The 26,085-nt window shown below is 39.5% G+C and overlaps 2 protein-coding genes across 2 annotated transcripts in view; both read right to left on the bottom strand.

Annotated features, from left to right (window-relative positions):
• Window positions 1-14,918, bottom strand: part of Dhc93AB (Dynein heavy chain at 93AB) — a 47,526-nt gene extending 32,608 nt beyond the window's left edge. The window contains exons 1-7 of the mRNA XM_065222877.1: window positions 14,771-14,918; window positions 6,249-6,465; window positions 6,021-6,151; window positions 5,499-5,954; window positions 5,274-5,426; window positions 4,825-4,998; window positions 4,722-4,759 (exon numbers count right to left, since the gene is read on the bottom strand). Coding sequence (XP_065078949.1) covers window positions 4,722-4,759; window positions 4,825-4,998; window positions 5,274-5,426; window positions 5,499-5,954; window positions 6,021-6,151; window positions 6,249-6,361 — 1,065 coding nt within the window. The 5' untranslated portion in view covers window positions 6,362-6,465; window positions 14,771-14,918. The remainder of the gene's footprint in view (window positions 1-4,721; window positions 4,760-4,824; window positions 4,999-5,273; window positions 5,427-5,498; window positions 5,955-6,020; window positions 6,152-6,248; window positions 6,466-14,770) is intronic.
• A 6,578-nt stretch (window positions 14,919-21,496) lies between these two features.
• Window positions 21,497-23,217, bottom strand: LOC135701953 (uncharacterized). The gene is made up of 2 exons (XM_065222902.1): window positions 21,789-23,217; window positions 21,497-21,744 (listed from the first exon to the last, which is right to left on the bottom strand). Exons 1-2 carry the CDS (start codon window positions 23,215-23,217, stop codon window positions 21,497-21,499), a joined length of 1,677 nt encoding a protein of 558 aa, XP_065078974.1.
• Window positions 23,218-26,085: the final 2,868 nt, after the last annotated feature.

The raw sequence follows: 26,085 nt of genomic DNA on the forward strand, positions 1-26,085 counted from the left end.
CACTCTCCCTTTCTAAATTCTGTCAAGCTCTTAATAGAACCTACTTCAAAATACATAGCGTAGTCATTTTTGTTTGGAAACCAAGCACTTGAAATTAGCAGAGTAACAAGATAAGCAGATAAGATTTTCAGCTTATCAAATTGAGGAGAACGATTATGAAAACACATTCACATTGAGGCAAACACAAAACGAAACGGAGAAAGCGTGGTGAGCTTGAATAAAGCTACTTTCCTCAATGTACTCTTTAAATAAGAAGCTTTTGGATTTTCGCTCGGTGGCGAATGACGTATTTAGAAAAGTATCAAAAGACAAATTAATAAAAGTTACAACCGCGATTCGAATCAAGGACTCTGGGATCTAAAGGCACGTACCTAACCAGTTAGTCCAGCGAACATTTTGATGAAAACCACATAAGAAGCATGCATTCCTTGGCTCGCATCTCAATCAAGCTAAAAAAAAAATTCTCAAAGAGGAAAAAAATGTGGTTTCCTCAGTTGTTTTCACATTGCCATCCGAACAGCCGCCCTCAGTTTTATAGAGGAAAGTCGAAGCAAAGCAAAGAATAGCGTAAAGTATTGAAAACTGAGTTAAGTTGTTAAGACGTGTTTCTCAGCAAATACTAGGCCCAATTTGAACGCAACAATGAAAGATTCCATGGTCCCATAAAGCGCTTGTAAATATTTGTAGAAGCGGTCAACTGGTTTCGGGAATACGGACAGTAAAAGATACGAAATACACGGATTCAGGAAACTAAGTCGTTTTGCTCTAACCGAATTAGATACAACAACCACCAAATGAAAAGTACTAGGGTCCTATTGAACTCTTTGAATGTTTTAAGAATAGGTTAACTGGTTCCGGCGATATTGCCGGAACATGATCCGGTTTGTATGGGCCATGAGCCGTAATCCGAACAAAATCGAATAAAAGCCATTCAAAATTATGTTCAATGGTAGCCATTTGAAGTGCCAGTCTCTGACTTCGGTCAAAATACATCATATGATACCTCAAATCACATCAGAGTTCATCTACTAAATCACATCATATGAGCACATTTTCAAGTGGAACAGTTTTAACAGTAAGCGTGAGGGGCTTGCTATACGCAGGTTTTAAATCGAACAATTTTTTTTCCTTGATTTGTTTTCCGTCGATCTTATTTTCTGAGCTAAGCACCAGCTACCGACGCCAGGGAGGCAGCTCCCACACCTGAACCCTACCTATCGACCCATCAACTTATGAACCGGAGACGTGATCAGAGATGTTATGCCTCAGAACATCCCGGCGGCGCCGACTGAGATTGAACCCAGGCCTGCTGGGGTGAGAGGTAATCACGCTAACCCCTACACCACAGGCGCCGCTCTCTCGAACAATATTGTAGTGTAAATATTTAATATCCACTTGTCCGTTAGTGATGTCGTTTAAATTATTAGCATTTGGAAGACATTAAATTTCAATATACAGCTTTCATTTGAAATATTAAACTGCCATGAGGGCCTCCCCCATATAGAAAACACAGAAGTAGTCCTACGTCAAAAACAAAAAAAAAAAAAAACAAAAGAAAAGGAAAACTGTCTTCACGAGTTGCATCTCAGACACAGGAACAGTCGGATTTCGCTCGTTGGGCTATCTTTGGGTGGGCTACGGTTTAGCTAGACTGTAGCCCACCTAAATCAAAGTCAAACGTCATTTCTGAAAGTGCTGATTCCTTTTCGAAATTTCCAACGACTTTATGCGAAAACTGGCAAACGGGTGGAGTAATGATAGAGATTATTTCAATGCGAAACAACGAGTTGCTTCCTTGAAGGTTATCAATGATGTGGCTGAACGAGGTTTGAATAAATCCACCCGAGATCCAGTTCAACAGCAACATTTGCTTCAGGTTTCAGCATCGAAAAGAGTACCGTGAGAAATCGTAGAATATATTAAACTGAAATATTCATTACAATCCAATGACATTTGTGTGAATACGTCTTAAATTTATATAGGGGAAATGGCTCTAATGTTGGACTTTGGATCTAAGATTGGGCCCATCGCTAAAAATCTGCTGTATATCAATTTTATTCAGATGAACGCGTCATTGGGACGGTACTAATGGATATTTTTGGCCGCTATTGAACATTTATTCGATTGCTGAATTTATATATGGGCCCAAATTAGGGGCGTTTAAGCCGACATTACATCCATTTCCCCTATTACACCAAAAGAGTAGGGAAGGGGGTGAGACTACTAACTTTCAAACTGCTCTTATGAGATCGAACAATTTTTGATTAACCCATCCGAACAACTCGAGAAATGGGGAACTCCGAAGTTATTTTAGTCTTTATTTTTACTTTCGTTTATATAAGTGAGGAAGCGGAAGGTATACAGTAAGCCACACCAACTAAATGGAGCAAATGTTTTGAATACATCTGAACTTATCAAATCGATAAGATAAGAAACTCCGAAGTTACTTCAGTTTGAAACTTTACTTCCATTGATATGAGTGAGGGGGGCAACTTCGCATTTTATTTTTTAATAATTAATCTGAAAATACCAAATCGATAATCAACTCCGAAATTATTTCAGTTTGGAATCTGACATTCATTGGTACACCCATGCAGTGTTGGCAGGAAAGTGATTTTTGGAATTTAGTTCAAAACATCGATCTTTGAACAGCTATAACTTTTTTAGAGGAAATCTAGCACCGTACATCCTTCGGCAAAGTTTTTGAGCACTACCGTATGCGTGATGATGTTTGCACCATCGTACAAATAAGGTTCCCATTTCACCTGTGCATACAATGCCTTGGTTTTCTTTGCATGCACGTAACCTATAGCTCATACCGTAGTAGGCTGTGTATAAAAGAAAATGATTTACTTAATTTGACAGTTGCACCATGACGAAGTGACAGCGTATTCGTGATTTGTCCCACGCGCAAATATCGCAAAAAGACATTTCAATCGCCGTGGGAGTGTCCCGGTGGAGCGTCAAAAATTTTTTAGACCGAGAAAGGAAGGACAACTATTCGCGAAGGTGGCCACAGGTCGTCCGAGGTCAGCTCGGGTTCCGAGGGTTATCGTTGCTATCAAAAGGAAGATTCGGGTGAATCCAGTGCGTTCAATAAGGAAAATGGCAAAGGAACACGGGATCAGTGACTTTACGGCACGGAAGATCATAAAGGAAGATTGCGGGGCGAAGTCGAGGGCATGGAAAAAAAACTCACATGATTACCAACCGCATCCGGGAGCTAGGAGTCGAACGATGCAAGAAAATCTTGAACTTGCTTAAGCGAAAAAATCCGGTAATCCTGTTCACCGACGAGAGCGTGTTTACGTCGATCCCGTATCAAATTCCAGAACCGACCGGTATATTAGTTCTCTTCCGGTAAAAGACGTGGCCGACGAGCACAAGAAGGTGTATCTGACCAAGCATCCTGCTAGCGTTATAGTGTTTTGATTGGTGGCTCCCGATGGCAAAAATAAATGGACCCGGTGTTCATTCCAGAAGGCGACAAGGTCAACACGGAGGTCCACATCGGGATTTCAAGTAAGTATGTTCTTCCATGGATCAAAGAACAGTACGGTTCGAAGCCAAATTTCAATTAGATGGGGCTCCGTGCCACACCTCGAACCGCACTCAGAAGTGGTTGCAGGAACATCTTCCGTTCTGGGCGAAGGATATGTGGCCGCCATCCAGCTCCGATCTTAATCCGCTGGATTACTCAATATGGCGCGTCATGAAGGCCAAGGCCTGTTCTAAACGCCACCCGAGTACAGCACGCCTCAGACAAACATTGACCCGTACCTGGAGAGAAATGGATCCAGACTACATTATTTGAACCTGCCGTGCATTCCGGAAGCGTGTGGAGGCCGTAATTGCAGCAAGTGGAAACTCGATCGATTGTTAACATAGTTTAAGACTCTGAGAAACATCCCCCTTTGAATAAAAAAAAAAACTCCAAAACGAAATTTTTGAGATTTTTTAAATTTTGACATTGCTCAATGGTGCAAACATTATCACGCATACGGTACTTTCTGGACTATAATTTTATATGATTAGATGCATGGCTCAAGCAAAATCGTGGTCCCTAGGAATGAAAATGCAAAAAGTAGGTTTTCTCATACTTAATTTCAAACGCAATGCGGAAAGCTGGGTTACAAACAATCGTCCTAAAATTTTATACAGTTGTTTGGGACCCGAAATGGAACGAAAAAAATATTGTTCTGTTAAAAATATAATGATGACCCACCTTAATATATACATATATTTTTTTGCAATAAAGTTTTGCGAAATTCGCAAGAATGGGCTCATTGCATTTTAAGTACAAAAAAACATCTTTTGCGTGTAGTATTTCAATTCCATGGACCCACTCATATCCCGGGTGCCCCTAAGTAAATTATCAGAACTAGGTTTGAACATATGAGACAGATCTTGAACGATGAAACCAATGATTCCGAAACTTCCTAATTTCGTGCTTCCATTAAAAAATGAAGCTCGCTACTAGGAGAAAAAATAACCAGCTTGATTCACGCTGGAGGCACGCTCGTAGTAAGTTTAGGGATCACTTTGAAAGAGCAGTAAACGTGATAATAGACTTTTTCAGTGCAAGCATCTTCGTGGCTTCATGTGGTCCATCTGGAACTTAGCGTCTCGTAAAAGCAGAACAAACATATTCATAATGGGAGTGAATTGTGCTGCTACATATATCCGAGTCAATCGGCTGACCAAGCGGGACTGAACGTTACCTGTTGTATTATCAAGTTACAAATTTGTCTCAGTAAAACTGCAATGAAAATAAACCGTGTTGTGAAATTCACCATAAATCGTTCTTTTCTGCTTCTAACTTACCGATCAACTTAGCTGAGTGACAGTAGTAAAGTGAATTGGACCAAATGAGACACACAACGTGCATCAACGGTTTAAGCAGCACCCTGCTTTCGGAAAACTCGGTATCCTCCAGCTGTTGGAAGTGCCGTGTCAGTGGGTTCAGGTACAGTGTAATATCACGTGCTTCAGCCAGGGCTGCAGAGGGGAAAACGCAGGGAGAATCACTTCTTGACCGGTTTGGAAAAAATGCTGATGTAAGTTATCCTACAGCACGCCATCCAGCAAGATTTTGGCTCCTTGCTCGAAAACAGACGGGAATCCGCGTGCTGCTCGACCTAAACTCACACGTCAACCGACAGTGAGGTCTGACAGCACACGACTGCCCGTTTATTGTATGAGGAAATGAGCAGGATGGTATGGCAGGATAACTAAGATAAGCTTTTTTTTTTAATTGCACTACCAGATCTAACCTGTAACTACATTTTTAAACAGAGTCTTAAAACAAGGATAATAGGCACTATCGGTGAATTCCAATATCAATGCCATGCTACGGATTCGCTCGTGGCGAAGCTGTTCGTAGATATAGGTGAGATTCTTGAGCCGGTTGTTCCAGAAGTTAATTTCTGCATTGGGATAGAAAGGTTAGGGGTTGTTGTGTGTTTTTGGAAAGACTTTCGCTCAGCGTTCTTTCTCACCAGCAGAAGGTACCGGGTTCTGTCCACCGGTGAATGCATTCGCACTGGTCTCGAGCATTACGTCGTTCACCTGGGTGGCCCACTTGATAACTACACCTTCGATCGCACTCTTCAGATAGAGATTGATCGAACATTCTGCGTTGACCACTAGTTCTTTTGCGGTCTGCACACATTTATCAACTCCGACGGGCATTGGTAGAACGGTCTGTCCACTAACTTGACCCTGAACTTGATAGACGGTGCTTTTCAGGCTGTGAACCTGCTTTTGTACGTCTTGTGCGACCATTTCTGGCCACCCATGGTGGTTGTCTGAGTTCGACAGCAGTGGTACGAAGATCTCGTCTACGAGACATGACAGCTGATCGATGGTGCGAGTCGCTAAATCACCTACCACTAGACAATCCTTGCAACCCTCGCGGGGTACTTCTATTGCATTTTTCTTAACAAAATAAACTCCTGCAATTAGGAATGGTTGAGCAAATCGAAAGTTTCCGCCAACTCGCTATCTATATGATCACTTACCTTTATTCTTCAACTGTTGAATAGGAAAACTTACTAACGGAATCAACTGTGCCGATGGGGTAAGTATAATAATCAAAACTAACGATGCTGGATTATCGAAAAACTCCTTCAATACTGCTTTGTGCTCTTCTCTGGAATCGGGAGGAAAGGAAGCATTCAATCAACGTACATTAGGATCGCATATATGGGAATAAGCAATGAGAGATAGCGTTTATGTGAATCGCTTACAGTGTGACTAAACGGTGCCATTTTTCCGGCTTCAATTTAAGCGTTTTCTGTACAAACGAACCAAGGAACTCGAACCGGGGATCCGAGTTGCTACTTCCACTGCCTCCTTCCATTTTTTATCCACCCTCACCGTGGAGTTGTGCGTGGAATGGTGCGAAAAACTGGTGTAATTTATTTACTGTTATTATCTCCTTTCAAGTGCGCCGCGGTCTAGGTTCTACGAGGAGAAACGGGGGAGAAAATAGGATATAACGTAATACCGCTCTGATTCATGTTCCGGATATCAGTTTGATTGAAACCTTGGTTAGGGTTATTACTTTTTTCATGTTTTAGATGTTGAGGTTGTGTGCAGTTATCTTAAAATGACTATATGTGCGGTGGCGATATAGTAAAGCACACATAGTCTCAACACTAAGAACAAGATACTTTTCCAGTTGCATTATAAAAAAAAAGTTCTGAAATCTTCAAAAATGTTATCAGTAAACTGATTCCAATTTCAAACACTTTTCAAACCGCTGACGGAAAAAAGTGCCAGCTGGCCAAAATCATTATTAGTTAGCTTATTCATAGATAACCTAAAAAAACATTGGCAAAATGCACTGACAAAAATCCAAAATATCAGCTGCTTGGAAGTTTCCACCCGCAGGACTATATTTTCAGTGCATAAAAATGGTTGTTAGAAATTGGAAATTATCTAGACTATGAATCAGAAAGGTATCGGTACCGGAGCTATTTCAAAGACACCATTTCAAAACCGTTTCGTTTTTATCACCATATACAGAGGTTTCCGAGGCCATTTGCTTTGTGTGCATGTTCAAGTGACGGCTTAGAGTTTCCGAATAAAATCCATCTTCAATCTAATCATAATGACAGGTTTCTATTTAGCGGGAACTACTACTACTCTGACCATTGCTACCTGATTTATTTTCGATGATAAATCTTACTCTTAACTATGATCGATAGAAGGTGGATTTTACATGATCGGAAACTCTTAACTGACACACTAATTCTGGATTCCGGTTCCTAAGAGCCGTAGTTCGATGCAGAGTAACTGCACTGTTTGTCGTATTGGATCATGACACTGAAATGTGGAAAGCACATGAATGAAAATATTCTACAGTTAGGTGACAGTATTGCTCGACTAATACAGTTGCCAAATGTGGGTTGAAGTCGTTGCAGCAATTAGGTGTTTGGAAATCCAAAAAAATACACCCTAGAACAGATCTTCCTTTTGTTTCGTTTGGAATGGTTAAAAAACACAAGTGCTTCGACAAAAAGTTCTATGTGTTCCTTTCTCTTCCCTCTGTGAAACCGTATTAGTCGATTTTAACAGTCATCCTTTTGTACCTGCACGAATTTTGAAAATGCAATTTTAACAAAAATATTGACTATCCTATTCTAGTATGAATAAAACACTAGATTCCACTGGAAATCTCTTGTGTTTACACCTTTAATTGCCACCTGTTAGTCCGTGCAACAAAATAGCACGATTGAATCATACAACTAAACAGTTTCTGTGCCATTGAGTATTATCAGCTAGACTCCATCAAATAATATGCAACCCCACAGCGCCTATGGCAAAATAAATAAAATCAGACACCTGTTGAAGCTTTATGCATTTTGTATTTGTTTCGTGCCGTCTGTGTGTTTGGAATCAAACCACTGCTTCTGTTTGAGTTTGCTCCGTAAATAGCACGAAAAAGTTTTCCCATTCATTGCTGAGATCGGTAGGATAAACAGTAGGTGAAAGCATGTTTTTTTTTAATTAATAGGGATGTATATACGGTAGCAGGTAGCTATGTACCTTTGTTTTGTCTTTTAGAAGCCTAGTCATGCGACATATGGATAACTTGCAAATTTGGTGGTAGGTTTTCGCGTTCTTTATACAAAAGTAAGTTCAGGCTATTTATTTCAGCAAGCAGAATTTTCTTTTGATGGATGAGGCTGTTTACTGGTTCAACATATTCTAAATTGACAGACTATGTTTTATGTTGCTAGCTTATCAAGTGAATTTTGTTAATGCAATCATTGTTTGTTTGAAAAGCCGCATTAGCCAAAGATGTAGCTACATTTGTTTATCGGAACCCAAAGTGAAAATGAAGTCGATTTTTTTTTCAAAGTAATGTATCTAGATTTCTGATTATTACTTGATCTCTTCATACCGTTAGAAAGGTTGCTTTCTCAATTTTGGTTGGACTTGTTCTTGGACCAAATGCTGAACTATGTTGAGAGAAAAATTGCTTAGTTTAATTAAAAATTTTACCATAGGCTTGATCATTCTATTAGATATTTATAAAAGCTTCCTGAGAAAAATATCGTGGACGAAATAAATCAGTTTTAGCTAGCTAAATCAAGCAATCTACTGATTCGTCAGATATGAATCCAGAATTTATGGAATGATTGATGCCTTTTATAATGTTTCTTTATTTTTTGAGTACTTTATTTGAGTAGTGAGAAATTTTCTTTAAGAGGAATAAACACTCAGATAAAAAATAACTTTTTTATTCTTTGTTCAAATTGATGAACAGGTATGGAAACATTGTAGATGAAGCTAATTGAAGAAACTTTGTATAAGATGAAAACTTTTTAACTCTCAAGTGGATGAAGTTATAGGGTAAAATTGGAGTACTAACGGTACCCCAAATTCGGGACTTATGAGGGTTCTGTAGAGCATGATTTAGCTTTGTAGAATGCTTTAAAACCTTGTTAAACCTTGCAATGTTATGTGGGAAGCAACTTTTTGAGGAACTTCGACTTTTTTTTACTTTAAATTCTTCCAGGCTCTCTTCTGGCCAACCGAGGTATAAAATTCTTGCCCAGGTTCTTATCAAAATCTGCTAGGAGTGGATAGACCGAGATTTTTGTTTCGAGCGTGCAGAATCGAATTGCGACGTGCATGATGAAGCCATGAATGTAAACAAATGAACTTATCCTGACAACCAATGCCTACTATGATTATATTCACTCTTAGGTTCAATGGGTGAAATTTTTAAAAATTTGACTCAAAAAATGGCCTAATGGCAGCGTTTGTGTGCAACCTTTACAGGTTATATATATACCTGTTTTAAGGAGAAAATCACGATTGACGATTGTGATCCCCAAAAAACCCCTAAAATCGCGATTGAGGCCTTCAATCTCAGGTTTAAGAAATCGTGATTCTGATAATTTGTTGAATTTTCTATTACACTTTCAAATGACTTTGAATGGAATTCAACAATTCTGAGGAATTTCTAAAGATGGAATCCTCTCAGAGCGTTCTGGGAAGTATTTCATGGTAGTTCTGAGTAGAATCCCAAAGAGAATTTGAAGAGGAAGTCTGATGATAGCTTCAGGCGGCTTAGAGGGTGCTGCCAACCCGACGCTTTGACACGACATTTCTTTAGTTTTCATTTTTAAAGTATTCTTAACAATTAAATAAATCGGAATTATGACTTTTACCTCACATATTACTAACACAAGATTTGGCATAATTTTACAAGATATTTCACGTAAATTTAACATAAATGTCGCGAAAAATCGTCAATATTGTATATCGTGGTCAGGGTTATGCATTTTCGAAAAAAGAAAAGAAAATGAACTCTTCAGAATCGCTTCATTTTCTTGTTATCGAGTCACGATGAACATTCCTCCTGTCAAACATGGCTTGGTTATCGCTTGTTTCGTTCGTCAAGTTCATCATTGTTTCAATTGATGTAATGAATTACTCGAAAACTGCTTCCTTCGTTTTTTTTTCCACTTTCACTTCTATTCGGGGCTTATTCGACTAGCCACGCGTCGCGTCTTCAGGCATCAACATATCGTATCTGCATAGTATCCGCACAATATCGGTTGCCGATAGGGATGGCATCCGGATCAGGGGTTGAAACAGTTGTCGTTTTTTACTACACTCGCTTCGTTGTCGTGCGTGACAGTCTGTTTGTATTCGAACACTCATGCTCTACCGTCGTCTCTCTCACACAACACGAGCGGTAGAATAACATTCGAGCTCAGGCATGGAAAATCATTTACATTCATTTCATGCAATCATTTACATTCATTTGCCTCTAACTTTTTTCATCAACAGCATTCCACAAAATGATGTATGGAGCTTTAGTAGGTTTTGTTATTAGCTACAACTTTTGCCCATAACTCAAATCTGTATCTCTTATACATCACGAATTATAGCGGGCAGAACTTGTTACTGTTTTTCAGTGAATGTAAAATACATTCACTGAAAAACAGTAGTGGATATTGTTCGCTCTGGTTCGTCATACATAAGAGATACGGATTAGAGTTGTTAACAAAAGTTGTAGCTAATAACAAAACCTACAAAAGCTCCATACACCATTTTGCGGAATTCTGTTGATGAAAAAAGTAAGGGGTAAATGAATGTAAATGAATGCACGAAATGAATGCAAATGATTTTCCATGCCTGTTCGAGCTAAAAGAAAATTATCAAAATAGCTATCATATGACATGTGTGATTTCGTTGTAATTCCTCGATTTGGTGTAAATCAAATCATTTCTGATCAGAAATATTATAACTAGGACATCATTGCTTGCTATTTTCAGAATTCACACAAGCACACCATCAGCAGCTCTTATTATGAGAAAAACTAAAATACATACATTCGTGACGGTCTTCGGCAACAGTGTCGTACGACAGAGCCTGTCATATGACTTTTTAGTTTGGTACTGTACTATGATAGCTTGTTTTGCAAGTGTCGGAGGCAAAGGCAGTCAATTATCACAGAAAATGTGTCGACTACCGTGACCGCTTACAAGACTGATCCGGATTATATGAAGTAATAAATTGTTATTTTATATTAAATGAAAATAATAATAAAGAGGTCATTCTGGAGTCCAATATGGCGGCCATCAGGCTCAGGAAAAGTCTCAAATACCCTACAATATGGGTGTGAAATACTCTAAGATATGGGTATTTTCGGAACGGGGACGACGCGTAGATGCGGCCATTAGGATTCACAAAAAGTGTCAAATACCCTAAGATCTGGGTTATTGGGACCAGGGACGACACGTAGATGCTAAAAATCGATATTCGACGGCATTCGTAGGGTATTTGAGACTTCTTCTGAAATCGGAAGCCAGCATCTTGAATTTCAAGACGAAGTCGGGCATAGATTTGCGACTTCTAGATGTCACCCCGATTCCAAAAATACCCACATTGATTAGAGTTTCACACTTTTTCTGAACCAAAAACGCCATCTTAGATTTTAAAATTGCGTCGGACATCGGTTTCTGGCTGTTAAACGTTACTGGGATTTCAAAAATACCCACACACTTAGAAAAAATCATGTAAATTTAGGTGCTCTGAGACTGACATATACGAGCGTCAATTTTGACATAAAATTGAGTCATAATAGACGCGAAATCGAACTCAATTAAACGTATTTTTCGCTGTTTGTTTACGTCTTATCCTTTATGTCAAAGATGGATTCCGTCACGTGTAAAATTAGGTATTTCTAAGTGTGCATATTGATACGAATTTTACAGTATTTCCTACTTTTTCTGAAACCAAAAGTCGCCATCTTGGATTTCATGGAGTCTGACATCGGTTTACGGCAACTACGTGTCATCCAAGTTCCTAAAATACCCATATTTTAAGGTATTTGACACGTTTTCTGAAAGCAAAAGCCGAGAATTCAAAATGGTTTCGGGTACCGATTTCCGGCTTCTAGACGTTATTCAGATTCTAAAAAAAAAAAAACATATTGATGGGTAGTTGATAGAATTTCCCACTTTTTCTTAGTCGGAAGCCGTTATGTTGGACTTCATAATGGCTTTCGGATACCGATTCCAAAAATACCCATATTGATGGGTAGTTGACAGTATTTCCCACTTTTTATAAAATCTGAAGCCGTCATCTTGGATTTCAAAATGGCGTTGGCCATCGATTTCCGACCTCTAGGCGTCATCTCGATTCCAAAAATACCCATATTCATGGGTATTTGATAGTATTTCCCACTCTTTCTGAAATCGGAAGCTGCCATCTTGGATTTCAAAATGGCGTCGGTCATCGATTTTAGGCCTCTAGACGTCATCTCGATAAAAATGAACCGAGTGAGCAATCAAATAAAATTCAGAAAAACTGCGCGAATTTGAATCTAACAGCTTGCGCAAGAAAGTTCATTTGACAATGAAAGACAAAATGAACACGCATGAAAACTGATCGAAAGTGGTTCTGTTGTTGTTGAAGTGGAAGACGAATGACTTTTAATTGAATGTGATGGTTAACAGCTTCGTCGTCGCTTGACGATTTTCGATTGAAAGTGACTTTGTTGGACCCTGATCGTGGTAGTCAAGGATTTTTTTTTCCAGTAAATCTTAAATTTTAGAAATACTCTGGATACGGAATCCATCTTTGGCATAAAGGATGATATGTAAACAAACATGTCATGTAAAATTAAGTGCTCCGAGACTGAAAAGTTCGTTACCCGACGAAAAGTAAGCTTGATTAAGCAGCAAACAAGGAGTTCCGATTTCATGAACATTGTTGCAAAAATTTGCGAGATTTTTGCTTAGAAAAACTTGAAATGATAGGGCATATCAACCATTATGACGGCCATTTGTGGACTTTTCATGGAATCACCTTCATGTTATTATTGGCAGAAGCGACTTCCATCGGTTAATTGTATTGTTTATGCCATGTTTAGCCACCACACCATTTTAAACAGCACTATTATGGGCTTATGAACTTCAATACCATCGCAACGCGTCGCAATACACATGTTCGTCAATTAGACTATGTTCATCAAGTTTATCTCTCAATAAGAATCCCAATGCAGACTAAATTCATATGATAGGTTTCTCGGCTTTTAGCTTAGCTTAGATTGACTGCACATATCAATCGTTGCTACTCTGTGATTGATCCAAACCAGTGAAATTACTCAATGAATCATTTGTACTGGTTCCGGAAATGCATGGCTGGAAAATTTTCGGGTTTGTAAATGTCATGAAACTAAATACGGCCTGAAATGAATAAAACTCACATTAAGTGACATATCAAATGACATGAGAATTTAAAAACCAGTTCAATGGTAGTCATAATCAGAGCATAGGACTATGTACTGTCCACATCCGGTTATATTTCGGGAACCCTCGGTCCCATTTTCTAGCCACTTAGGGCCAAAATCCATCATGCGTTACCTTAAACCACATGAAAATTAATCTATTTTTTCTTATCGTGTGAGCACTTAGTTGGAATTTCTACTAGTAAGAAGGGTAAGAATTTATCATGGGATGTTTTTAACTATGTTCTCTCAAAAATCGTGGGTGGGATAGCTTTGACTGTCCCACCCAGGCATGGAAAATCATTTGCATTCATTTCATACACTCATTTACATTCATTTGCCTCTAACTTTTTTCATCAACAGCATTCCGCAAAATAATATATAGAACTTTTGTACGTTTTGTTATTAGCGACAACTTTTGGTCATAACTCATATCTGTATCTCTTATCCATCACGACCTAGAGCGGACAGAACTTGTTACTGTTTTTCAGTGAATGTAAAATACATTCACTGAAAAACAGTAGTGGCTTCTGTTCGCTCTGGTGTGTCATGCATAAGAGAAACGGATTTGATTTTTTAACAAAAGTTGTAGTTAATAACAAAACATACAAAAGTTCCATACATCATTTTGCGGAATGCTGTTCAAGAAAAAAGTTAGAGGCAAATGAATGTATATGAATGCACGAAATGAATGCAAATGATTTTCCATGCCTGGTCCCACCCCGGTATTTTTGTGCGTAGGACATGTCCCACCTGTCCCGCCCATTCATTGTGTCTTTTTTCTGTCAAAATATTTGACGCATCAATCGGTTTCTGCATTAGAAAATACGTCAGTCATGCCATGCTAAAGCTAACTGGGAAGGTATATATATATATATACATTTCGTTCAATTCGAACAAACAAACAAATCAACAGCCAGTTTTATACGCCTCCTCGGTGGCATAAATGTTAAAAGCTATATATTTTTTCTCAATTGCCCATTTATTTATGATTCGTGCACGTGCACGATGTGCTGCTTAGTTTATATTGGGCCTGTTTTCTGCACGCGAACTGATAGGTACCAGCAGGTAAAGCGTAGTTTGTCAATCATGTTTATAAAAATAAATGAATCGATTCGTGCTCCTCGCTGAAGGTTAGAACCTCTTTTTGCGATTTAGTTTCACTTGGCAGCCATCTTGTAAAATGGAAAATTTTGTGAAAATTTCGGTTTTTCCACTATTTTTGGTGATATTATCCCAAACTGTTGAGTGGTTTTCTTTCAAAAGTATCCAAAAACGGGTAATCCACAGATAGGCGAAGAAATAATCCAAAATATGTGGTAATCCTTGGAGCTGCAGGGTATATCCGCACTATGATTCCAATATCACATTTTTTTAACAATTTGTTACTGCACTCCGTAGAAATTATCATTTGCTTAACTTTGGCACTCACTTTAAATAATTTTTATCATATTTAATAGCTTTTTCAAACACTTTTCACTTTCGGTTTATTACGTAACATTGTTCGCATACCTAAAACTTGCTATTTTCAACAAATCTAACGATGATCTGATATATTTCCCGCAAATCTAACTAATATCACAATAGTTACAGCGCTTTAAGTAAGTTTTAGATGATTTTTTAAAATTTTTGATAAGTGACGACCGCGTCCAACACGGGTCTGCACCGATTAAGATCCGTCCGAAGACTAGCGAAAAGTTGACTCGCAAAACTTGAACGAAGTGACATCCCAGGCATTTCGTGCCAGAAGTTTATTTATGAAAATTATTTTTCATAAATAAAATCGGTATCTATGGTAGTGACGTACGATATAGCGAGAGCTTTCTGTGCCACTATTCCCCTCCGCATTGCACGAGCTAGTTGGTATCATAAGACTGGAATGATAGGAAGAAGTCGACCGTTGTTTAGTCGATGTGTCAGCCTTGGGTTATGACATCGGGTTGAATTGTTGAATGAATTCCACAAACATTCTACTGGATCCAGACTCGGTCGAGTCTGTTCCGTCTGGTTTGCCGAATATGCCGCCAACAGTTCCCGTTTGATTGTGGAGCATGCTCGAAGCTTTATGAATGGAAAGCACAAGTAACTTTTTGCCCACTCTTGTTTTTGTGTGCTGTTTCTCGTTTGAGATTTTTGATGTTTTATTTTGTTCGCATGCCTCCAGCAACAAGTGAATGATATGCTCAATGATTGGGACGGGGGGCGGGGCCCAATAAGGCGTTGAACCGTAGCTATAGAGGCATTCACATGAATACACAAAAATGTCTATTATGGGATTATTAGATTTATTACCCTTGTCAGATATACTGACAGGAGCGGAGACAGCGAATAACGTTCGATGGTTTTAATGGTTTTCATTGAGAATAACAACATGATACGTAATAATTATTTTGTTATCATTTTCTGTTGCAATTTGTTCACACTCACGTTAGTTAGCCTCATATCATAACTGATTTACATTGCCTATAAACAAAAATGCAAACACACATCTTTCATAACACATTGATGGTATAGATAATCCTAACGAAACTTTTAATCCTCCACAACGAAGTCTCATACCTACGTTCCAGTGGTATCGACCTTTTCTATTTGTATACTATTTCTCACTTCCCTAAGGACTACGGATGTCTGAATAAACATTTCAAAAGGTCTTATCTGCTTTGATCGATTCTCTTCATCGAATTTCTCTACAATGGAAACGGATTTTGTGCTACAGCATTCGAAACGTCCAACACAACAGTGCATGTTTTTGCAGCTTAGTTATTAACGAAAGAGAAAGCCGATGAAGAGAACCGATCAAAGTAGATAGGATCTTTTGAAATGTTCATCTGAATTTCGTATGCATATGAACACCATCCCGCTCTGTCAACATTTTCCTCCGACTGATGCTTACTTCTATTTCTGTCGAATTATGGTATACCACATAGCATGGGCATGTGCCAAATGAGCCAAATTCTTTCTGAACTATTTGCCATGAGGGTAGAAAGTTTCCTGATTTTCAACGTCACTCTTTGTGATCCGTTTCACTGCTTATCTTCAGCATCAGTAGGTAGGGGTATTCGGGGCAAGACGAACAGTTGATTGTTCGACGGCTTAACCATTGGATAATGAGATTTTTGTCACATCCACTCTTAATTTACGATATTTCGTTTGTTTTGTAAAAAGAACATGTTTCGCGTTTCGTAATATTTGAACGGGAACCAAGAGAAAAATAATATTGTAGTCTCATTGAAATGTTGTCAATGCCACCGATATCACCCGGTCGCAGCGCCTGCGATAATATTTAGCACGACGGCACAGAGAGGGAGAAAATCTACCTATTGCTCTTGCTTGGTGCTTTCCACACCGTCCGAAGCAAAAAGGAGCAGAGGCACCGGCACGACAGCAGCGCTGTTTATAACTTTTCAGGTTCAAGCAGAACGATGTGCAACTAAGTGGTACTCGATCATGGCGACTGGGTTTTGTAAAACCGTTTATTTCATAAAATCAGTGATAATATTATCATTTGTAAATTTTTCTATAGTTTTTTTTTTTGAAAATTGAAAAAACAATGTATTTCAGCAGGTTTGTATGGTAATTTCCCATCGATTGGCGTAAATGACAAAGTTTCAAGCGTTCAAAACCTAACACTATTTCGCCACACATTTTTTTGGTTTTCACCCAGTATAGTCCACAAAGACGTAGTTATGCCTTAAAAAAATCAATGTCTGAATTTACACAATGATGTAGATGCCAAAATATGACCAAAATAGATCCACCGCTAATGAACTTATTCTTGAATACTAACGTGTTCGTCTTACCCCGATTTCCCCTATATATGGCCAGGAAGGAACTTTTTTTTTATGGGAAGTCAGTTTTCATCAGCTTGCTACAATAATTCTATAAATCGAACAGGGACAGGTCATCGCAGATTGGAGCAACAACTATCAAAGCGTTTACGCTTGGGAACTTTTGGCAACATCATATTCGTGTTTCCAACTTATGCTTGCTCTGCATTACAATGATAGGGAGGAGCAGCACTTACCCGTGTAGGCAACGATGGTTAAAGGGGCCATCGTTAGAGATTGTCGGAGCCACAGCTGGTTGCCACTTTGGTAATGGGGAAAGTTTTGCCGGCTTTACTTGTCAAAAACCTGTGATGATAGCTTCTCATGAAGATTGAAGGGTTTTGTTGTTATAGCTGATATATTTTGATCAAGCAAATGGTACAATCAATGAATATCAATAACTCAAAACTATTTTTCGTTGACTTTGAATTTCACAAAAATCTATAAAAGAATTGATTAACAAACCAGAACTGCATCGTGCTTTAATCGATCATTTCACGATATCATAAGTCCAGCTGTTCGGGTCGTGCTTCGCTAAACAATAGCCTATCAACAAAACTGAATTGTCTCTCGGGGCAACTGGAGCTGTTGTGTCTGGTGTGGAAATCAATTTGCAATTTAATGGACGAATAAATTGAAGTCGGAAAAAGAGGGAGAGGGAAAGCGTGAGTGGTATTCGGCTTCTTCCAACGCTGCAAATGCACTCAATGTCGGGCAGGGTGAAGGATGATCCGTTAGGATCTAAAATCAATTACTGATCTATTATTCCCCTCGGTAGGTCAGAGTGAGTCCTCTGTCATGGTTGTGCTGGTGCATTAGCAGCAGAACTATATCGGTAGTACACCTGCATAGCAAAATGAAAGTTGATTGTAATTTCCGGTTGGTTTGTTGTTTTGTATTCTGGATGAGCTTTGAGTTTATGATTTTGCTATGCATGTTAGGCTTTGTATACTTGACTAAGCAACTAAAGGAATGCATTTTTAAGCATTGAATAATTTGCGTGATTTTCTTTTAAATGTTTCATGATCTACATTTTCATTTCTCCATTCACCTATTGCGCCCAGCAATTTTAATTATTGCAGTATAAGGGTGCTTCATTTAGAAAAAAAAAAATTTGCAATCTTATATGCCAATCTCCAGTTTGATTCATATCGACCTCTAAACCATTATCAATCGTTACCATTTTTGTTACAATCGGAAGTTTGTTAACATGATTAAAATGGTTTAAATCACCAAATGAAAATCAGCAGCAAAATTAAAAACGTGTCAACTTTCCAGCGTGACCTACTTCGATCCTCTTATGTGTAGACATAAAATTCATGTGTAACCATACATACTATTAATTTGACTCATACATTTCATGTGTACTTTTGAGTGGATTCTGTTTATGTGTGGACACATGATAATCATGTGGAATTTTACATGGAAATTCACCAATAAAAATGTGTCGAATTTTATGAGTGTAGACTAGGCGGATTGGGTGGCAGCCTCAAGAGCGCCAACAACAACATCACGGTAAAGTCAGGCATCATAAACAATCAGGTAATGTCTTACTAAGTTTCCCTTTATTTTACTTATATTTGAATTAATCACCTCTACCTATCTATGAATCGGCACAAACCCCCCTCGCTTGTCTCTTCCCTTATGATAGCTAATTCACTAATGTTGAGATGGGGTCTTGCCGATACGTTACCCTACCGTTGATGTCACTGTGACTCGCCCTGTTTCACATTCGTGGATAGCACAGAACTTATTTAACCTGCTCGAAAAGATGCTGTGATGCGACCCCCCTGTCTACTGGTATAGCGTTGTCTAAAAGCATCGGAGACCTGGCCCTTGACCCCCTTGTATACTACACAATCACAATCACTATCACAAAACAAACAAAAGCTAAAATCATCACTCGTATCTAACTGAAAAAAATCGAGCAATATATCACATGCAATCGAGGTTTTCCCACCGGGTAACAAACAGAAATCATGAACAACGTTAATACATTCATAAGAATGTTTTTCAACTGGAACAAACGCATCAAATTTACTCATGATCACTACCCTTGAATCTCGAAGGAAGTTACGGCAAGGTGATGGACTTTCGTGTCTGCTATTTAACGTCGCGTTAGAAGGTGTGATCAGAAGAGCTGGGATAGACACGAGTGGCACGATCTTCACGAAGTCCATCCAGCTTCTTGGTTTCGCCGATGACATCGACATGTATGGAACGGTTCGACTGGGAATTGATGTGTGTTGTGAAGGGCTGTTCAGTCTCGACAAAATCAAAATACTGCTATTTAATTTTTGTCCAACGTTTCGGTCCGTTTGGGACCTTCTTCAGGGACTCTAAAATTGTTTATTAACATTTTAGTTGTTTGAAAATGTGTTTTAATAATTTTTACAAAATTTGTTATTTTTACCAATTTTTACAGTTTTCTCGTCTAGTGTGGTTCTGTGGAACCTGAAGATGTCCCGAGGTCAGAGTTTCTGTTTTTGTTTTTAAAATGTTTTTATATGGTTAGCATTTGGTATCCACTCACGCTGAATTTTATCGTGTACTTACTCCCACTCAAACACAAACGGTACGAATTCATTTATCCGTCGAAAACCCTTTCCAATTTCTACGCTCTGGAATTCAGTACACGGCACTAGAATGATCACCATTGCTTTTCTACCCAGTCCGTAGTGTTTGTGTGATCATTCCTCAGCTGATCAATACGTGTGTGTGTGTGTTATAAACTTGCTTGTAAATTGCCTGTGTTTGCGTGTATTTAGCTATCCACTGTTTGTTTTGATTTTGGTTTTCAGCTCAGCTGATCAATACGTGTGTGTGTGTGTGTGTGTGTGTGTGTGTGTTATAAACTTTAGCTATCCACTGTTTGTTTTGATTTTGGTTTTCAGTTTCTCCCATTCCGATTGTTTTTCAGCCAATGTAGAACTCCTGCATATGCGACGTGAAGATTGTCGGTGTCCGTCCGTTTGTTGACTGTATTTTTTTGTGTTGTGAATGTGGCAGCTCTCCAGGATGGGTAGATTGTGTGATTTGTGTGTTGTGTCCATTATTTTCGTCTCTTCTAACTTAAAGTTGTGTTCCGTTCGGGCTGCATGGTTGACAATAGCGGTTGTATCCCATATCGCTTGGATTGCTATATCGTTCGTTGTGTGTCCCGCTCTTTGTAGTGTTTGTAGCTTTTTGAGATTAGACTTGTGTTTCGACAACCGTGTTTTCAACTTTTGTGTGGTCATACCAATATAGCAGGCATTACAGTCAGAACAATCTATTTTGTAGACAACATCAGGGCGTCACAATATCAGCTTCAATCGACCAAATAGATGCGACGAAGAGACTGCTGGCTTTCTTTTTCTGTTAAAGTCGAACAGCTTCGCAGCATTCTAGAACCTCAGTCGGCGTGCACAAACAAATGTTCAATCGCTTGTCTCTCTTTCTCCCGTCGCTCCATTGGTCTTCCTTTCAAGCTTCGTCGAAATGGATGAGCCAAAGAACGCTCGAGTTTGATAGTTTTCTCTTTCATGAAACACATCAACAGAGGTTTCATGACGTATATGACGGAAAATGAAATAACACATTTAAAGCATTTCTCACGTCAAAACACTTGAAGATTACACGTCATATTTCTAATTTATCTTCCATCCATATATTTATCTAAAAAAAATGATCGAAAACGGGACATAACGCATTTTAAATTGAAAGAGTGGTGATAGAGTGTTCGTGAAAGGGGATTGAAAGCCATAATGAAGTTCGTTTAACTAGAAAATCGACGTTAGTTACATTGAAAGCGATGAGCAAAGCAACGACGAGAAGTTCCACAGCCAGCCTTTCCTTCTAAGCGTCCTTCTTTTTTATTTTCGTTTCTTGCTGATAGTCTAGCTAGGCGTTATAGAAATGAAGCGTCGAACACGTATGTATGAGAGAAACAAAACACGAGTTCATTTTAGAGCTTCGAAATTGTAGAGCCCTGGACAACATTACTGCGTTCATCTACTGGTGTTGGATCTTTCACCCGTGGTAGGAGGGATCCAATGTTTTTGTGCTGACTGCTAGCTATGTTTACATTCGGATATTCCTTCCGTAGTGTTTTCGTTAGAGTTTGAGACAAACCCCTAATATTAGTGAGTGAGCGGAATGTTGTTGTTGTATCTTCATTGCTGCTCACTTCCATAACTGTTTCTGTTTGCCTGTTTCCACTGACCCTGTTTATTACGCGATTAATGATATTCGCGGGATAATCATTGATCCGTAAGTGTGCAAAAATAATGGATTTTATCTTTTTCAGGCTCAGGTTAGTAGAGAAAAGTATGACCCGCTTGACAAAACTGGACGCTACATTAATTTTTAGTGACATTGGGTGCCCTGAATGGAAATTTAGGAACCTACCGGAAGCAATCGTTTTAGTATACTATTCCGTCCTGATCGTGCGATCCTCTCTTCTAACGAGTACCATATCCAGAAATGGGAGGCGGTTGTTTTCCTCCTTCTCAACCGTGAACTGGATGTGTTGATCCTGCTGGTTGAAAACATTTTGGACTTCTGCTACTTTGTCAGTGGGAAGGACTAGGAATAGGTCGTCGACATATTTCCTAAGGAACGGGATCGCGATGACACTTGATGCTACCGCATCGTCCAGGAGGTCATCCATCACGTAGTCTGCAATGATGGGAGACAGTGGGTTGCCCATCGCTGTGCCAAACGTCTGTCGGTAGTAAGCTCCTCGAAAACAAAGTAGCTGCAATCGATGCAAAACTCCGTAACTTCCCAAAACAGGTCCAAGCAAATCGCTGTGTTTTTCCCAATGTCGTCCCAGTGCCGGAAAATGCTCCTCTTGACAAGACTTTTTGGGATAGAGGTAAACAGTGCCACCACGTCAAACGATACCAGAATATGTCCCTCCGGAAGCTCGATAGAGTTAACATATTCACAGAACCCAAACGAATCCTTGATGCTGTATTTACTGACCAGCGAATTTTGCAGGATTTTGCCCACATATTTGGACAGTTCGTATGATGGTGCTGTCATACAGGGCACGACAGGTCGTAATGGTAAACCTGGTTTGTGTGCCTTCGGTTGTCCGTAGATCTTTGGGCAAACCGCTCTGTAGGTCTTCAGTTTCGAGGCAAGATTTGGTTCTAAGTGTAGATCTTGGAGTCGTTTTACAATGGTGTTGTTTTTGTTTTGAAAAGTGCTTGTGGGGTCTTTCGCTAACCTTAGGTATGTTCGATCGTCCTCTAATAGGGTCTTCATCATGGTCGTGTATTGCTCCCGTTCCATTACCACAGTTCGGTTACCTTTGTCTGAGTTTACGACAATTATCTCTGGATGGGTCTTGAAGAACTCCCTGGTGTGCTGCTCTGCATTCCTGTAGAAATTCGTTACAGGGTCATTGGTGCCACCGTGTTGAGCCTTATGTAGGTAGTTTTGTATCTGGTTTGCCACTGAGCATCGCGTTCGTTCTTGAACCGCCGTATCGTCATTGGTCCTGATGACGGACTCCACATCGGCAATGAGATGATATATCGGAACTTCGGACAGGTTTTTGTGCGGTAATGCGAACTTAGAGCCAAGGCTCAGAAGATGTTCCACTTCCCCCGGCAGCGCAACGGCCGTCGCGTTTAGAATGGCTTTGTTGTTCAGCGTCGGCTCTGTTGTAGTGAAGCTCTGATGAGGTGTGTTGAGCAACATTTGAAACTTTTGTTCGATCTTCCACTCGGTTTTCGCTTTGTTTCGGTCGCTATACACCTGTTGCTTGCCCAGAAACTCTCGGGAGACTCCTTCAGGCACCACTTCTTGGATTTTGCTGCGAAGACCGTTGAATTGCTGCTGATACGTCCTGAGTTTGAAGAACGTGTGTTTCACTTCTGTGTTCAGAACGGACTTCTTGAACCTCGCAATGTCTCTTTCCAGCTTTCTCAAATGGGGGCTCTGTTCTACTAGCAGTTCCGAGATGCACTTGAAGGAGTTTTGAATGTGTGGCGGAGACAGACCTGCACGACGGCATTTGAGCAAAAACTCTTTCCGCGTTTCCATGTTGCTCAGTTTTCTGTTGATATCTGCGTACTGTTTGAAATCTTCTTTTACCGTGGTTCCGAATTCCTGGTCAATTCGATTGAAAAAACCTGCCATGGTTTAATGTGTATGGAACGGTTCGACTGGGAATTGAGAGTGTTGTGAATGGCTGTTCAGTCTCGACATCGACGTCATGGGACGGAACTTTGAGACGATGGTGGAAACGTGCATCAGACTGAAGGCTGAAGCTAGCTGGATTGGACTTGCCATCAACGCATCGAAGACGAAATACATAAGAGGAAGAGGTTCTAGGGAAGACAACGTTAGCCTCCCACCCCGAGTTCAGATTGACGGTGACGAAATCGAGGTGGTTGACGAGTTCGTGTATTTGGGCTCACTGGTGACCGCCAAAAATGATACAAGCAGAGAAATTCAAAGACGCATTATGGTAGGGAATCGTTCCTGCTTTGGACTCCGGAGGACGCTCGGGTCGAATAAAATTCGCCATCGCGCGAAGTTGACTGTCTATAAAACGCTGATTAGACCGGTGGTCCTCTACGGCCACGAGACCTGGCTACGCTCGTGCACTCAAATTAAATGCCTGATATTTTTCATGAGCGTAAAACACATAGATTGTAAGCAGAAACATAAATTTATATTTCATGTGCGTTTAATAAAAGGTATGTGCGGTACTATTAAGAAACATTATGCGTAGATTGAATTTGAAGTGCACTGATATGGAATCCAATACGTCCTGCATAAAAATCAGAAGTGAAAACATAAACAAATTACGTGACCAGCCGGAGTGAAAAATGGCGCTAGCTGAGGATACAAATTAGCTTGCGGACGTAAATTACACCGACAACACTTTTAAAAATATAACTAAAGGTGCGAACATCCGGCTGGCCTTGCGACTAGGACGCATTATTCGAACGCATCACCAGCTGCGGAAGATAAACGTAAGTACTTATTAATCCATAAGTTTGTTTTCATATTGTTTTAATCATGGAATATTTTATATACTGCAGGGATTGGATATGATTACTTTTACAAAAGTAATCGAAGAATGGTTGTGCAGTGAGGGCCAAGACGTCAGCGTATTCAGGCTCGAAGATTGTTTTGAATAGTCGAGCGAATCGAGCGGTTCTCCGAAACAAAAGTGCACATGGTCTTCCCAACAGCAGTCCGATGTGTCCGATGCTGACGCGACGATCACTGGGTGTTCGTCAAAGAAACCATTTGATCCCGGTGCGATACCTTCCGGTGACGACGATTTGCCACCATCCTTTTGTAGTGAGGGTCAGGAAGTTCAAACCTCGCCATTTATTCTCTACCACCGCAATGAAAGCATTCTTTGGCCTTCGTGTATGTTAACAATACAAGGACGACGTGAAAATAATAAATAAATAAATGTATATTTTATAAAAACATATGATTATAAAATACTGCCTTAATCGATGGCAGTATTCAACAAAATCTTTCCTTTTCTTAAATTCTAAAATTCAATTTAAAAATAGTTTTGGATCAGTACAGATTACGGGTGATATAATTTAATTTTAATAGTATCAGCTGCTATGCAATAAACCCAGCAATAATTTTCATTAGTCTTACAAATATAAATCATTTTGTATAATCATAAGACTTTCATTAAAAATCAAAAGAACTGCACATAAAAACGATCTTTATGGAATCAACAAGATTTCATTAGCGCTACACATATTTTCTATATGCAAAAGTAACTGGTCAAATTTTAAGTGCCGTGCACATGTATATAATATGCACTTTTTTATGAGTGTGGAGGACAAACGAGCGAACCACGAAATGCATCAGATGCTGAGAGAACCATCCATTAGCCACATTGCGAAATTTGGGTGACTACGGTGGCCTGGGCACGTCGTAAGAATGCCGGACGACGACCCAGTGAAAATGGTTCTCGAAAGCGACCCAACCGGAACAAGAAAAAGAGGCGCGCAGCGGACAAGGTGGGTTCGGCCAAGTAGAAGCCGACCTGCGAACCCTTCGCAGACTACAAGGCTGACGACGTGTTGTCATGGATCGAATAGAGTGAAGACGACTTTTTCCGACAGCAGAGGACATCAAGGCCTTAACCTTTTTGAGTGAGTATGACCTTTGTATTCACTTGATTCAGAAATGGCAGAAAATGACCCGGAACTCGTTTCGGTCATTCACTCCGAGCAGCCAAAGGCCAAGCTCAAACAATGCATGATCGAACGTGTTTTCGATGTCTGTTCTTTTGCACCACACACGTGAATAAAGGCGTTTTTCATCGCAGCAACCGAACAATAGATCAGTGCGGTTGAGGTCATACGGGATAACAAAAGGACATGAGTAAGCATACCAAACACCATTGATTCAGTGATATAAGAACATTAGCAAAAAAACTTATTCAATAAAATTCAATTATCGCGCACGGGATTTAAAAACTAATAAATTGCGAACAGCGGTCCACGAAATGCGAAAAATTAATTTAATAAAATTATCACATGGGAGGCCCTGAGCTAACAATAATATGCGACCGACCCGCTCTTTTTTTAGGTTTACCTGTAGATTCTTGGTTCAGATCAATTTTCAATAACAATTTAATTAACACTGTTATAGTTATGTGAAAAAAGGAAAAGACAACTTTTCACTGATGAAGTAGACCGAAATTTCCACCTGAATTAGTAAAGTTGATAAATACTGGTTTTGTCGCTCAAAACTTTTACCTTGGTGCTCTACGCTCTACAGCATAGCATCTTCTACTGTACGATGGCAATTCCCCGGTGAAAACCACAATACATCATAGAACTGTGCATAATTTGTGTCTACATTAAAGGAGGGAAAGTTGTGTTGGATGGAACCGAAAATAATTATATTGCTTTGCGGCAGGGACTACCTTCCTAATTGGTCATAATTTTGGCAGAGTGATGAAAACTTTTGTTGAATAAACTACGGTGCTTGAAGACCAACAATTAATTTTAGAGA

This window comes from Ochlerotatus camptorhynchus, unplaced genomic scaffold (genome assembly GCF_037179485.1).
Source record: "Ochlerotatus camptorhynchus isolate MF236.1 unplaced genomic scaffold, CSIRO-AGI_Acam_v1.1 ptg000180l, whole genome shotgun sequence".
NCBI classification, from domain to species: Eukaryota; Metazoa; Arthropoda; class Insecta; order Diptera; family Culicidae; genus Ochlerotatus; species Ochlerotatus camptorhynchus.